This window comes from Zootoca vivipara, chromosome 5 (genome assembly GCF_965207765.1).
Source record: "Zootoca vivipara chromosome 5, rZooViv2.hap1.1, whole genome shotgun sequence".
NCBI lineage: Eukaryota > Metazoa > Chordata > Lepidosauria > Squamata > Lacertidae > Zootoca > Zootoca vivipara.
Window position 1 is genome coordinate 27,543,391 of NC_142588.1, and position 15,963 is coordinate 27,559,353.

The 15,963-nt window shown below is 43.5% G+C and overlaps 1 protein-coding gene across 1 annotated transcript in view; it reads right to left on the reverse strand.

The window, feature by feature from the left end:
* Window positions 1-15,963, reverse strand: part of CDH23 (cadherin related 23) — a 397,278-nt gene that overhangs the window by 354,904 nt on the left and 26,411 nt on the right. The window contains exon 3 of the mRNA XM_060274909.2: window positions 3,339-3,416. Within this exon, the coding sequence (XP_060130892.2) occupies window positions 3,339-3,416 (78 nt within the window). The remainder of the gene's footprint in view (window positions 1-3,338; window positions 3,417-15,963) is intronic.

Below are 15,963 nucleotides of genomic sequence, written 5' to 3' on the forward strand. Positions count from 1 at the left end.
GAGATTTAGCTATGATGATTAATGGAATGAAGGGAGTCCCCCCCACACACACAAATAAAAATTATGCCTAAATTGTAGCTGATTGGGACTGCAAAGAGATACACAATAGAGTATCACTGCCACCATCTTTATCCAGTAGCCCAGCAAAGATTTGAAGTATGCAATATCAAGGGAAGGCAATTTGTGGAGCACTAAGTTCTACACTAGGACTATATACTGTACTGTACAATGATTTACAAGGGCCATAAGCAGCTTCCATATTTAGTTGAATGCAATCAGTCTCATTTATAAAACTCTTAGCTGAGAACAACAGGCTCCAAACTACAATCAGGGACAACTTGTGCTTGTGCCTGTTGTTTTTACTCTAAAGCTAGTTGCCCTCATGTGCGAAAACCTGCCAGCTCTGAAAGCTACAGTATTCCACGTGTGTGTGTGTGTGTGTGTGTGTGTGTGTGTGTGTGTGTGTGTGTGTTTGGATGTTCTCCCTGTTGCATAGAACTACTTATCCACAAGCAGCTCCTCTGAAGCTGAGAGAACAGTTAAAATGTAATAATCAAATCATGTAAATGGGGCCTGAGTGCACAGGTTTTCCTTTGGAATTGCTGGTTCCCAGTGCTGTGACCTCCTGTTCATTTCAAGTAGCACCTCTCTCTCTACATATATTTACAAAATCTTCAACCTCTAGATTGCCCCAAATATTTCTGGTATTATTAGTGTAGATGGGAAATCAAATGAAACCAAAGCAAACCAAAGCAGACCCTGTGAACTTGCAGGGAAGATGGCAGTGGCAATTGGTGGTCAGGCCCCTCAGTTAAGGAGGAGAGAGCTTAACTATGAGGCTGGGGGTTCAGACAACACCCTAAGCCAAACCCTGGGGGGTTTAGCTGCCACACAGTGTAGTGCTAAAGGAATTAAGAAGCAAGCAAACCAGCTGCAATCTCTGCCCTGGAAACCCAAGTTCATGCTAAACTATGCAAACGTGGCCATAATGTACAATACCTTATTCCCCCCCACACACCAAAGGATGTCTTAAGCCAGGCACCCCCAAACTTCGGCCCTCCAGATGTTTTGGACTACAATTCCCATCATCCCTGACCACTGATCCTGTTAGCTAGGGATCATGGGAGTTGTAGTCCCAAAACATTTGGAGGGCCGAGTTTGGGGATGCCTGTCTTAAGCATTCCATGTTTTTTGTTTTCTTGTTTTTAATTCAAAATCAAATTTACCTTCCACTAAGAATACATGGATTAATGGTGTTGTGTTGCAAGTGTGAACTGCAAACGGGGTTGGGGGAGCACATGCAAGAAAATAGAGGGCTCTGCTATTCGGGCCCTGATAAAATCACAGCTATTAGCTTGAACAGGGAGAACAGCCCATCATGCTCAGACTGTGCTTGTGCACACACACAGGGCTTACAATCAATTCGAACAGCATTACTAGCCATCCACAGGCCCTGATTGAAGAGCACAAGTTTAATGGACTGAGAGCTTGGAAAGAGGCCAAGAAAGGGCCCAATCGATTTTTACATTTACTAAAACTGATCACTGACATAAATAAATAAATAAAGGCTAAATCTGTCAATCAAACGCCAAAATATTTTGCCAAGGGCACAATTAAAACCACACACACACACACACACACACACACACACACACACAACCCTGTTCTCAGTCGGCTTACAAGGCATCTATCTGGATATGGAAGACGCGTTCAAGTATGCCCTATTTTCAAGTGGCATGAAATAAAAGTTCAAATTAAATGCTTTTATTTCATGTTTTAAAATGTTACAATAGCTTCACAGCAACATCCTTCATTTCCACCCCTGGAATTTCTTACCCGTTAAAAGGATTTTGGGGCATCACAACATTGTTTTTGCAAATTTCAAAAAACCCATCTTTACACTCAGGATAATTTTGGGGACCTGATAACTGCACAGTGAGTAGAGCTTAGCGGAGTATTTGGACAACCCTGGTTTTTGTTTTCAGACTCCTTGTACTTCAGGATGCAATCCCACTACCTAGTTCCCCTAAGGTAAGCACTGAGACCGACTTTTGGATAGACATGTAAAGGAGTTGGTGAGGGTCATTTGACAACAAGAAGAAATCCGAGCCTTTAGGGTCATCTTCCCAGTCCTGTGGAACACCCTGCCGAAAGATTCAGCAGACCAGCTTCTTCTGGGCCGACATTTAAACACTTGCTAAAAGCTTTTCTATTCCGCCAGTCCTATGCAGGTAATTAAGAGTACACCCCCCACGACGGTCTGTTAATGTTTGTTATTAATTTGCTTTTAACTTGTTTTTTTAAAAACTTTTTATGACGTTCTTGTCCGCTTTATGTTTATTGGTGTAAACCGCTGTGACATAGTTTTATGATACAGCAGTATATAATTTTTTTTTTTATCATTCAATAAATCAAACTGTGTTAGCTACCTAGTTGCCAGTTCTCATCACACGAAGCAGAAGATTCAAGAGCAGGGTGGCCATTTTCACATCATACAATCATAACATTGTAAAGTTGGAAGGGACCCCGACAGCCATGGGCTTGAACCCACGGCCCTAAGATTAAGAGTCTTATGCTCTACTGAATGAGCTATCCCAGCTCATACATTATTATCTTTTTTTAAAAAAGAAAAAAGAAACATATTGGACTGAACCAAGAAACATTGTAGTAAGGTACAGTCAGGATAATTAATTTCAACTCTGGTGTTCTCTACCGCCAGATACAACAATATATTGCACTGCAGACGGAATAGATAAGAAGAGAAAATGCTTCAAAATACACAAAAATAAATAAATAAAGGTGAATGGCAGAGGGCGCATAAAACTGCAACAACAAAACCGTTAGCAAATTACGGAAGTCTAGGATTTAAGCCAGGCATCCCCAAACTTCGGCCCTCCAGATGTTTTGGACTACAATTCCCATCATCCCAGACCACTGGTCCTGTTAGCTAGGGATCATGGGAGTTGTAGGCCAAAACATCTGGAGGGCCGCAGTTTGGGGATGCCTGATCTAAACAAATCCACGCTAGCATTGGGGATTCCTCTTCAGAGATTGTCATAGGCCTGTTCACACTGCATCCAGTTTAATTTCCCTTTAATCAGACTGAAACTAACAGCCTCATCAACAGAATCTTTATCCGCCTTCTGGAATCAACCAAAGACAGTGCACATTTTAGCGCTCTAGAGGGGGAATCTGTTTGCCTTTTACAGGCAGCGCCTTTGAAATCAACATGCTGAGTCACTGTTCTTGACTTTCTTCATCCCCCACCCCCCGCCAAAGAGAATTTGATGCGAAACATGCCATTTAACTCATTAGACATAAAAGCTCAATGCACTTACCCACTGGCGTATCTTCATTGATCAACAGGTACGTGTCGAAGAAATAATTTAGGAAGTACGGCAAGCGATTGCTTAGGCCTGGAAAAATAGGGACAGATAAAAAGGTGTTGTTTATATCTGTGAGGTCATGTTTTAACTGATGCAACAGACAAAGCCCTGAACAAGAAGGCTGGATTGCAATCGGTAAAAAGGGAGCTTTTTACATGACCCAAAGTAAATAGCTAGCACCAGCTGAGCTATTGAAAAGCACTTATTCCTCCTTTTAAGTCAGACACAGCAAATTGGTCCTATCCTAAAATAAAAGGAGAAAGAATCTTGGATCCCAGTGGGTAGAAGCAGAGATGCACCAATAAAGATGAGAGGATGTACTGTGTGGCATTCCTGTCCAGGAGGCATGAATGTGTAGCGCCTTTCCAAGGGAGCTGGCTTTTTAAAATTAATAAATGTGCATGTGTTTCTCATTTGTTGCATACGCAGTCGACACATCTGTTGCAGGCATAGTGCATTCTGCAAACTCAGGTTGTGTCCACACTCCTGTCTACACAGCCCTGGGTTTTTATTCTTTGTTCACACAACTTTATCCAAAACCCCTTATATCCTGTAGTTTGTCCTAAGATACAACTGTTTGAGGCGCTATTTCTCAAACCAACTTCACAAATGACTGGAATTAGGAGCTGTTCCTAACTTGTGCAGGTGGCAACATCATTTGCTGGGCTTGCTTTAAGAACAGGAAAAGTTGTTTTCTGAAAGATGTCTCCGGAGCAATTAACCCACCCCATTGCTATTTAGGACATGACTAGAAACCATAAACAGAACTTTGTATATGCATACATAAACACACACACCTCTCTGTACGGCCCTTTGTTTGTCCTATGTAAGTTTCATTTTGTGTTTTAAATGGAGTTATTAAAATGCAGCTGATGTGCATGCCCCTTGCTGTATGACTTCTGCACATGATTGCACATCTTACTTTAAAGGATGGGCTAAGAATGGCTATATCCCTGCAGCTAGGCTATCATCAACGCACCCATCATATAGGAGGCTCCAAGAAAGGACCTCTAGCCCGGCTTTTCCACAAGCCACTTTGTGTTTGCTGCTGTGAATGTAGTAAGAACCAGATACCTAGATCTTCCCGAAGAAAAATGGCTGTTTCTTTTGTAATTATTATTTTCCTTCTGTTGCACCGGGGTGGCAAGACCATGCAAAGGGAACAGGAGACGGCAATTACTGTTTTAGCACATGATTAATACCTCACATTGTTCCCATGGCTGTCAGCCTTTTGCCTCTTCAGCCTTAATTGCACCAGAGCATCCTTTCCTTTCACCTTAAATAATGAGGCTCACTTATTTCAGCTGCCCGTTTATTTTCACTCAAGTAAGTAAAAGCACACACGCTTGCAAGACCCTTGCACCCGGAAGCATTTAGAATCATAGAATCTTAGGCAGGCATCCCCAAACTGTGGCCCTCCAGATGTTTTGGCCTACAACTCCCATGATCCCTAGCTAACAGGACCAGTGGTCAGGGATGATGGGAACCGTAGTCCAAAACATCTGGAGGGCTCTTAGGGCTGGAAGGGACCCCAAAGGCCATCTAATCCAACCCCCTGCAATGCAGGAATCACTGCTAAATAATCCCTGGCAGGTGGCCATCCAATCTCTGCTTTAAAACCTCCAAGGAAGGAGAGTCCACCACCTCTCATGGGAGTCTATTCCACTGCCAAACAGCTCTTACTGTCAGAAAGGTGTTTTTTTTAATGTTTAGTAGGAATCTCCTTTGTTGTTGTTGTTGTTGTTACTGGCATTTTAGCATAATTGTGGGGATTCGGAGCAGGTAGCTGTCCCCTATCGCAATCATACCAGTAACAATCTTAGGGTCCCTTCAGGCTGGTGTTTTTCTGCATGTGGACTCTGCATCATTTCTATTTATTTATGTATTTCAACAATCTGTGGTTATACCACTTAATCACTCCAAACGGTGTACAGGAGACCCTCATACAATACGACTAAACTTGAGTTAAAACAAGTCATTGATGCAATAATAGTGCATTAGAGATGGATTTACACAGGACCACAGACACATTTATTACACTTTCTCAGTTGTTCTGCAATACGTCCCCAAAATAACCACATTATTGCCATCTGGAGGGAGTGTTTTTGAACCACGGCATAAACAAAAGCAGAGCATTTGTGCTATTGACAAATTACAGGATTTTAGCAGGAAACTACTGAAAATTTACCTACTGCAATATAAACAATTTAGCTGCCCAGAAACTTCTGCAGGCGCAAATGGTATTGAAGGTGTGATAGCTTATAACTGCCCCAGAAACATCATGATCACATATAATGATGAAAGCTCAGTAAAAAAATATCTGAAGAGGCCCTTACAATGAAGCAAGTAACTCTTTTTTTGACCACTTCAGAAATGGAGATCTGAGGCTCAGAGGTGTTATTTAGCCAAAGGCCACATTAATTGATGCATGATTGATCTGGGGAAATCAGAACCAAGACAACAAAGTAGAGTGGCCCACGCTGGTTTGGAAGCAGAGTGAAAAATGGAGCAATTGTGTTAGCAGAAGACAGATCTACCAAGTTTCTGAAAGGGTATAGATGCAAAGCGTAATACATTTGACAGATGGGCTTACTTTGGTTCCCAGCCAGCGTTAGAACAGCCAGCACTGTCTTTTATTAAGAGATCTACTTTCACTGCCAGACATTATTGAACAAGGGAAATGGGGGGTTTAATTGGCCTGTCAGAAATATTTTGCATCTTGTCTCTGTAGGATCATGTTGCTGGCTCACCTATAAAACAGGTGCCCAGTTCTGAATGCACCAAAACACCTGAAAGCTTACCGGACACCAGCACAAGGAAGAGTAGTTTTGACAGTAGAGTGTGAAATATACTCCCCCAAACACTCAATCAGTTTGGCAGATTCATACAAAGCTAGTTCCCAATCAATGTTAGACTTCTTGGGAAAACCAGTACTGCCATTCCAAGACAATAAAGAAGTTATAGCAACACACAGTTCCTCTGTTTTGTTTAAAATATTTATAACCCATCCTTTATCTTAGTGATTTCAGGGAAGATGACAGTAAAATTCAGTTTAACACACATCAATAAATGGAGAATACCTAAATCAGCATTCATCAACCTGGTGTCCTCCAGCTGTTTTGGGCTACAACTCCTATCAGCCCCAGCCAGCATGTGACCTGGAACAACATTAGATCTGGAGAAACGGTGGAAGATGCAAAATGGTGGTGGTGGTGGCTAGGCTGCCAAGACAGCTGCTGCCAGTTACAGTGGAGAAAAATAAAGAAAGTTGTACCATTGATACTAATGGATCCACTTGCCCAAGAAGCTATTGGAGAATTTCTCCTACCCTCACATCCTTCAAATTTCCCTACCCAGAAAATGAATTTCTCCAAAAGGGTGGAGAATTTTGAGAGGCCATTTGCACACAGATCGAGTGTAATGGGCATGTCTGGATTCCCAGATATCAGCATGTGCCTTTTTTCTAGATTCTGGATTCGCTCACTTCTAGCAATGTGCCAAATCACTGGACAATGAATAGGGGGGTATATTTTGTAGGTGCAATGCAAAATGGCACCAACCAACCCTACTTTTTGCCTTTGAAAATTTACCTTTGACAAGTTGTAAAAGCATTAGGAGATGCACTCCCTTCTTTCAGCTGAAGGCCAGGTAACCGGATGGGGCTCTCAAGTGGGTGAGGTCTGCAGCAGAGGGATTCTTACTCTCTCTGTGTGCCATCCAGTATATCTCTGTACTTTCCCTCCACTCTTCCTCCATTTCTGCATTCATTTCAGTTACCCTCACCCAATTTATTTGAACTGAAAGCTTAGGGCAGGGGTTGGCAAACTACAGTCCGTGGGCCGGATCCGGTCCAATTGCCCTCAGGATCTGGTCCACGGACGTTCCGTGGATCAGTGACTCTGTTTGTTAAATTTTTCCATTATTTTTCACCCGGCGCCATTTTTTCGGCGCCATTTCCTTCTTACACACCGCAGAGCCTCCTCCCTCCCTCCTTTTGGCTTCTCCCTGTCCTTCTCCCCACTCTGCATAGTGGAGGAATGGGGCTGGGCTGAGCTGGCTCAGAGCCATTTTGGGCAGCGCCTCTCTGGAGCCAGCCAGCCAGCCCTTTCACCAGCCTCTGCTGCTCGCAAGGGCAGGCACAGGAGCTGCAGTTGGGAGAGCACAGCACCGCTGACGGAAGCAGCATAGGTAGGCAGGGGGAGGGGAGGGGCTGGGGGAGAGAGAGAAGCCCCCTCTGCTGCCTGTGCGCGGTCCAGCCCACCACAGTTCACTGTCCTCCTCCCAAAAAAAGTTTGCTGACCTGTGGCTTAGAGAGAGCCCCCCCCCCAATCACTTTTGTCCGGGGCTGACCGTAAAATTAGGTCAGTTGTTGTATGAAATTAGGCTGAGTGTTTCTCATCCTTCTTGCCATCATTATATGCCATATTGGTGTGAAACAACAGGATACGAGATGCGTCACCATGTATGTTTGTGACACACATACTTAGCTGAAATACAGTTTTAAGGGTTGCTACATTCAGTTATAACAATTAAACACTAATTGCCCCTCCCCCTGCTTCCTTTGTGTTTCTAATATGTAAACTGGCGGTGTTGTTGCTTTATAGTCCTCTTTATCTTTTGCAAAATTAATTCCAAGAAGGGTGCCTGTGCTGGTCACCCAGATTCTAATCTCATTCCTATGTATACAACATCCCAATGGATGATTATCTCTGAAGTGCTTTTTACGCCAGCTTCATTCTAAAGCAGGCATGCCCAAACTTCGGCCCTCCAGATGTTTTGGACTACAACTCCCATCTTCCCTGACCACTGGTCCTGTTAGCTAGGGATCATGGGAGTTGTAGGCCAAAACATCTGGAGGGCCGCAGTTTGGGGGTGCCTGTTCTAAAGCATAAGGTAGCAGACAAAAGGCAGAGAGACAAGCTAACCACAAAGCAAGTCAATAAACAAAGCCAATTGAAGCTCATCAGGAAAAAAAATATGTCCTGGAACTTGTGCTAACCCTCTAAAAAGAGATGCCTATGTAAAACAGAGGAAATTGGGCAGATGGAGGCATCTCTCAGGGGCAGTGTAGAATCAGCACCGTTGTGTTCTTCTTAGCAATAAAATGTGTTTCTTTCCCACAACCGGAATATTACTTTCAATATTCGGAATTCTCACTATCTTTTAAAAACAGAAAATCTGCATTTTAAAAAAAGCACGATCTTCAGATGTGATAGAAACAAGTGAAACTCAAGAGGGCGGTTGAACATCTTCTCAGTTTAAGAGCCGATAGCTCTAATTTGGAGAGTGCTGCTCCATATAATCTTCTTGGCAGCAAGTCCAACACCTGACTATTTGCCTTCGCAGCTGTTCCCTGCCTCTTCATTTGTTATCCTGTACACATGATAGCTTGGTATGGAAGCAATATTTTAAAAGAGGTGGGGGTGGGGAGGAGCTTGCCACAATGACACAAGATATCCCAATACCTTCTGATGGCATACTGCTAGAGGGCAGTTTGCCAAAAACGTGCACTAGCTCAGACTCCCTACAAACAAATCAAGTTGAAGATTGCCACCTAACATCTGCCTTCAGGGGCTGAGATTTTGAAATTAGCAAAAAACTGTTTCACAAAAATATTTTTAAAAAACTCTGCCCAAAGAGGCTTCAATATTTCTGCCTCATTCTTAGGATGCTTGAGAATTTCGTTAGAATTTTGATCAGTTTGGGGTTTTGAGGTGACCAAGCATGGTGTATTCCCACCCCCCCACCCCCCAGTCAAGTTTTCTCTAGCACTCTCTAACCTGTTTGCCTGATCTGAAAAACCCCATGGGGAAAAATTACCTCATGAAGTCTTCCCCTGGGCTTTAATTGAAGCGTGTGGGCACTCAGAAGGCTGCAGAATACAGATGATTTGAGCACCAAAGAAAGGGCACCCATAACCTGCCACCATCGCCTCAAAAATAAGGAAATCACATACAAATAAAAAATAAATCCCTACATCCCACCAAGGATAAATTAATTGATTTCCCCCCCCCCATGATAATGTTCAAATGCAATTTATTTTCTCATTCATCATTGCATAATGTTTTGGTGAGGGGAACACAGGATAAATTTTTGGCACAGCACTTGTTGAAATAGCAGGAGGAGGAGGGGGGGAAACCCCTATAGAGCTAGTCAGGAAAGGTACATCATCATCTTCCAGTTAAACATGCTTAGGATGGGACTCCATAGTGCAGCACCGATTGCTGTGTGGGTTGAACTAACAGTACAGATGCAGACGTACCTTGGATGAACTGTAATGGTCACCTTAAATTTGCCCCTTTTGGTTTGTTTTAGTAACATGTCTAGGGTTTTATTCTTTTCCTTTTTTTTGTTGATCTAATTCTAAATTCTAACTGATTTGTGCAGTTGCTTGAATCAGACACTAGAGGGAAACAATACGATATGTTCAGTGGAACCTCGGGGCTGTAATTTCAGAAGAGGACTTGTTTAAGATAGTTGGGGTTTGGGGTTTTTTTTTGTTTTTTGTTTTGCTTTCTTACTACACAACCCAATGCTTCCCAGCACTTTTCAAAAAGTCACTCCCCAGTTGGAAGGTGGGGGTGGGGGAATGCGATCAGAGCTCTGTGCAACATGAAAATTCGCTGATTGAGAATGCCACGCTTAATGGGGGGATACATTTAATTCTGGGACCTGTTTCATGTTCTTCTCTCATTCCGCATCTAGAATGACAGCAGCAGCACAACCAATGCTGCAAAAAGTTGTGGGTATTTGTAACTCACAGCTGGGACAAACTCCATTCCTCCAGTTTTGGGGGTTTTCCCTCTCTCTAAACAGTCTGTTTGTAGCCACCAACCATGCTCAGTACTAATTGATTTGTTTTATATCTCTTCCCACCCACCCCTTAATTTTTTTGCACTTCTGCAAACCCTTTGGTTCCCTTGATCCTTCTGGTACCATTTTGGCTACATAAAAAGGTAAAGGGACCCCTGACCATTAGGTCCAGTCGTGACCGACTCTGGGGTTGCACGCTCATAAGGATCTACTAAAAAGGATGGAAACCAAACTAGTCCTGACCTATTTTCAGAATGTTTATTATTTTTACACCAACTACTCTGTTTTTTTAAAAAAAGGACAGCCCACATTTTATTCATTTATCCCCATTAGAAACCTCATTAACAGTTTCATTTTATAAATGTTGGCACAAGCAGATAGACTACTAGGAAGTGGATTAGCAATTAGTCCATTGTTGCATCTACAAATACTAGCCAATGCTCCCCACTTTGGTACACATTATGGTGTCATTCTGAAAGTGAGATGTACAATTGCACAATTTCCAGGCTTTTAAAAATAATAATAGTGTGTAGCTAGATCTTTATCAAGTTTTAATTTGCTCCTGAATGTGGAAACAACCACCCCTTTGGAGTTAAGGCTTGTTTTCAAAATGGGTGCCATTTTTTTCAGATGTTTCTAGCAATCTGGGTGTCTTGAACTATGAGTATATTAAACTTAAGTCACAGGGATGAATCTCAGTTTTGATGCTCAGCCAGTTAGTAAGCTCCTGCACTGAATTCTGCTGGTCAGCTAACTTCTTGGATGATACTCATTTAACCCAGTTTTGAACTTTTGTGGGGTTGGTTTTTTTTTTTGTTCCATCAGCTTTACCATCTCACTGCACCCCAAGGACAATGTCTTGTTGGCCCTCTAGCTGGTTCTATAATAAACTCGAGCTGCTGGAAACAACCAGACATGGGCACAGAAGTCTCCAGCCTAAACTCTTTCATAAAACAACACCAAATATAATTCTGCTGTCCTCAACATACTCGCTTCCCCCAGACAGGGAACTGTTGAGTACATGCCATTATTAAATATCTGCTTCCCGAAGTAACATGGTTATAGGAAAACTCCTATGAAAAGCACTTGGCAGCAGTTGTCAATCCCCAGCTACTTCTCATGCACACCCAAAAAATGTACCTGTAGCAGTGACTATAGGTGTGTGTGTGTGTGTGTGTGTTCCACTGCATACTGCCCTCAACTCATCTAGTTCTGTGTCACCCCCTTGCCACAGTCCCTGCCTTGGCTCAGCTGAGCTCAAATGAGGGTTGAGTGTGAGCCAGTTCTCTAGGCTGAGATAGTGCAGAACTTCACTTTGATTACTGCCTGTCCAACAACCACGGATCAAAGCCTAATGCAGGTGTGTTGCCTAGCAAACGTGCACATGTTGAACCCTAAGGCTGTATTTTGCGTGAACTGTTCCTAACCCCCCTCCCTTTCAAGGCAGCAGAATGTTCCAAGAATACCCTAGCTGAGTAAGCCTGAAAGGGTTTGGTTTTGTCCCCCCCCCCTTGCGAAGCCAGCCGTCATGACTATCACCATAAATTGGTCTGCGTTCAAATATTCTCTTATATACCGTATTGAAATCTAAGCACCTTAGCATTCAGGAGCTGGCAGAACAGTAACAATAATTCAAAGCATAATCTCATGGCTGTTTTGTTTTGTTTTTAAAGTAATGCCAATTCACTTTTCCAGAGGGTTAGACCATCACACAAAACTGGTTTATTTCCTTCAGCTTGGAAGCAAATGATGTTAAGATGCAGATTAGAGAGATGGAAAGGCATGAGACCATGGGGGCAATATATTTACAAGACCAAAGAATAACACATTTCTGTGGCATGCTAAGTTTTGAAATCTTAGTTTAGAGCACCTGCCGATTACGATTACTGGATGCCCAAGGCACTGTGTAACCTGCTGGGCAGCAGCTTTCCTGAAAACCGCCAGCCATATACAAAGCAGACTTTTGAATACCAAGGATTTTGTTGCAATACTTGATGTACAGCCAGTTTTCCATGGGGCAAATCACCTTCATTCTTGACTGCCACACTTTTCTCGATTAGCACAAAAGCTGTGATATGTTAATGGCAGGATCTTCTTAAGCAGCCATATTACAGCATTTGGTGCAGCCCAATTGCCAGGCTACCAAAAGCATGCATGCTCCAGCTATGGGGTGTAGATTTCATTCCTATCTAGATCCCTTAGATTGGAAAAGCCTGGAGGCAAGGGAAGGGCCCTAGCTCAGTGATAGAGCACATGCAGAAGATTCCATGCTCAGTCCCTGAGCTGGGGAAAAATCTGTCTGAAGCCTTGGAAATCAACTTCCAGGCAATGTGCTTCATGGGCTGACTATATAAGGCAGCCAGTTGGGCTGGGCGATATCTAGTTTACAACTTTATGTTATATCACCAGCTAGACACTGCAATAATAATAATAATAATAATAATAATAATAATAATAATAATAATAATAATAATTTTTATTATTTATACCCCGCCCATCTGGCTGGGTTTCCCCAGCCACTCTGGGCGGCTTCCAACAGAAAAATGAAATAAAATAATCTATTAAACATTAAAAGCTTCCCCAAACAGGGCTGCTTTCAGATGTATTCTAAAAATCTGGTAGCTGTTTTTCTCTTTGACATCTGAGGGGAAGGCGTTCCACAGGGCGGGCGCCACCACCGAGAAGGCCCTCTGCCTGGTTCCCTGCAACTTAGCTTCTCGCAATGAGGGAACTGCCAGAAGGCCCTCAGTACTGGACCTCAGTGTCCGGGCAGAACGATGGGGGTGGAGACGCTCCTTCAGGTATACTGGACCGAGGCCATTTAGGGCTTTAAAGGTCAGCACCAACACTTTGAATTGTGCTCGGAAACGTACTGAGAGCCAATGCAGGTCTTTCAAGACCGGTGTTATGTGGTCTCGGTGGCTGCTCCCAGTCACCAGTCTAGCTGCCACATTCTGGATTAATTGTAGTTTCCGGGTCACCTTCAAAGGTAGCCCCACATAAAGCGCATTGCAGTAGTCCAAGCGTGAGATAACCAGAGCATGCACACAGTCTGCAGGCAGGTAGGGTCTCAGCCTGCGTACCAGATGGAGCTGATAGACAGCTGCCCTGGACACAGAATTAGAATTGACCAGTGCCTCCATGGACAGCTGTGAGTCCAGAATGACTGGTCCTTCAATGTACTTATATAGCAATGTACTGATATATCACAATGTCTGAAATAAGGCATTGGCTGGTTCATGGTTTTCCCCACATTGTGATTTTTGTATAGCACGCACGCGCGCATACACACCATGTGAGAAACTCAAATATATAAACTCGGTGCCAAATGACTTCTTAAACCAGTGTTATAGTCTCCAAAATGAAATGCTTAGTTGCCATTAGGGGGCCAGATGGCTCGCAAGTCGTATTTTCCAATACAGTACGACTTTTGGGTCCCTGAAATCTGTTCTGATTGTGCAGATAACATATCACAGATAGAATTGTACAGGATGTGTTGCTAGTTATGTGAAAACAGGTAAGATCCAAGGATGCCCAGGCAGGCATCTCCAGATGGTGGAGACATCAGACGCTATCCTGGCGTCTGGGCATCTTTACATGGTTGCAAGTGGCCGATATCTAAGGGCAAAATGCACCTGGCGAATTTTGAATGCTGTCTGCAATATATTGCCAGGTCAAAATTTATGAAACCAATATCGTGATAAGGACTTCAAACTGGTTTTAGATGATATATTGCCCCAGCCCTACTCCTAAGCCACTTTTCTATTCTTTGTCTCAATGAGCCCTTTGACATCTGAAGACAGCAAAGTTTGAAAGTGTTCCTACAAGGAACGTATTTTTAAAAGCTACCTACTGGGGTGCTGTAATTTGGGAGGTGGGCTCTCTCTCTCTCTCTCTCTCTCTCACACACACACACCTGGGAGTTCACTAGTGCTAGGCTGTTAATCCCACCACGTGGAAGTCTCTTGCCAGGTGGTGTTTTAGGCAGCTGCTGCTGCTGATCTTTTCAACACATTGTCGCTAACTTTAATGACTTGTTTTCTCCCCCTGCTCAGCAAATTACTATTTCAGAGGGATCAACAGCAGAGCAATAGAAGGAGGGAAAAAATGAGAAGCAGCCTCCTTTATCTGGCTGCCAGAATGCCATGAATTTTTAAGCATCCCAGTTGAAGACAGACACTTTATAGCTGAGACAGGGGTGTTATTTATTACAGGGCATATATTAAGAACTATTTGGGCTGGTAACATGAAGTCTGTTTGAAGCACATGGGAAAGGGGTGCTGCTCTTTCCCATTTCTCCTCTCTTCTGATATGTTTCTCTGCTCTTATACAAGGCATTATCAGAGAAACTGTGACATTGGATAAATGGAGGCAACTTCTGATACGGCAAATTGAGTGTTCGGCTGCGCTCCTTAGTTCATAGCTTCCTCCAGCATCTCCAACTCCCTTTGCAGCACCAAAAGTTGCCCTCACCTTTATTCTGTGCTGCTAAGAAGCCAAAGCAGCTACAGATTCCTTCTCCAGTCAAGCACTAAGATAGTAAATAGTACAACTGGATAGGGTTCCCCCCCAACTCATGACTTGCATAGTTTAAAAGGCATATACCTGGCTATGGCCAAGCTACTCCTGTGACGATGAAAAATAAGAGGAGGAGGAAGAAGAAGGGACCCTTAAGGCTAGCATAGGATATATGCCACTTCACTGGAGACTCAGCTCTTGCTGTACTGAACTGAATCAGTGTGCATGCACAGCTTGGAAGGGGGAAAAAAGATCTGTCTTGCTGCAGTTTATAGTGGGAAGGAAAATACAATAAGCTACACCAAACTAACAGCCATCACTCATTCCTCCACTCCTCTCTCTCTTTCTTTTACACACACACACACACACACAGAGAGAGAGAGAGAGAGAGAGAGAGAGAGAGAGAGAGAGAGAGAGAGAGAGAGAGAGAGAGAGAGAGAGAGAGAGAGAGAACACACTAGTGGTCTGTAGCCCTGCATTTCCAGTATCACATGGTTTCCAGAAAATAAGCACCCTATCTGGATATAGCAAGAGTGCTATCATGGGAGTCTTGTCATGATGTGTACCCAACCAAGTTACTCATTCTGAGTTGCAGAAGAGCATTCAGCATGGCAAGAACATCCCAATAGAAGCCCTGCTGAATCATAGCAATGGCCCATCTATTTCAGTAACTCATTTCTCAGAGCAGCCAACCAGATGCCCTAAGAAAGTGTGCAAGAAGGGCATGCAAGCAACAGCACTCTCCTATTTATTGCTCCGCAGCAACTGGTTTTCAGTAACATACTGGTTGCATCTGACCACTGTGGCAATTAGTTGCTGACAGACAAAATTCATGCACCTTATTGTCTACTTATAGTCAGCCCCTCCAGTGCAGCAAGACTTCCAGGTCATCATCACTATATAAAAGCAGTGAAGAAGCAGATATTACACACACACACACACACACACACACACACACACACACACACACAGGAAAGCTAAAGACACAGTACCACGGACAGCGACATATAAATATTTGCCTGACACTAAAAGGACCTCAAAGTTGGTGCCAGGTGAGCTTCTCTGGGAAGTGAATTCCAATCGTGAGAGGTGGCAACCAAGAAGGTCCTCTCTCCCAGTCTTCACACCAAGTAGCAGAGGGTGGGATGGGGTGGCAGTGCTTACCTGCCCTCCTGATAGTGAAGTCACTGCTGCTTACCAGGAAACAGAGTGGGAACAGCAGAGACCTCCAGCAGGTCTCAATGAA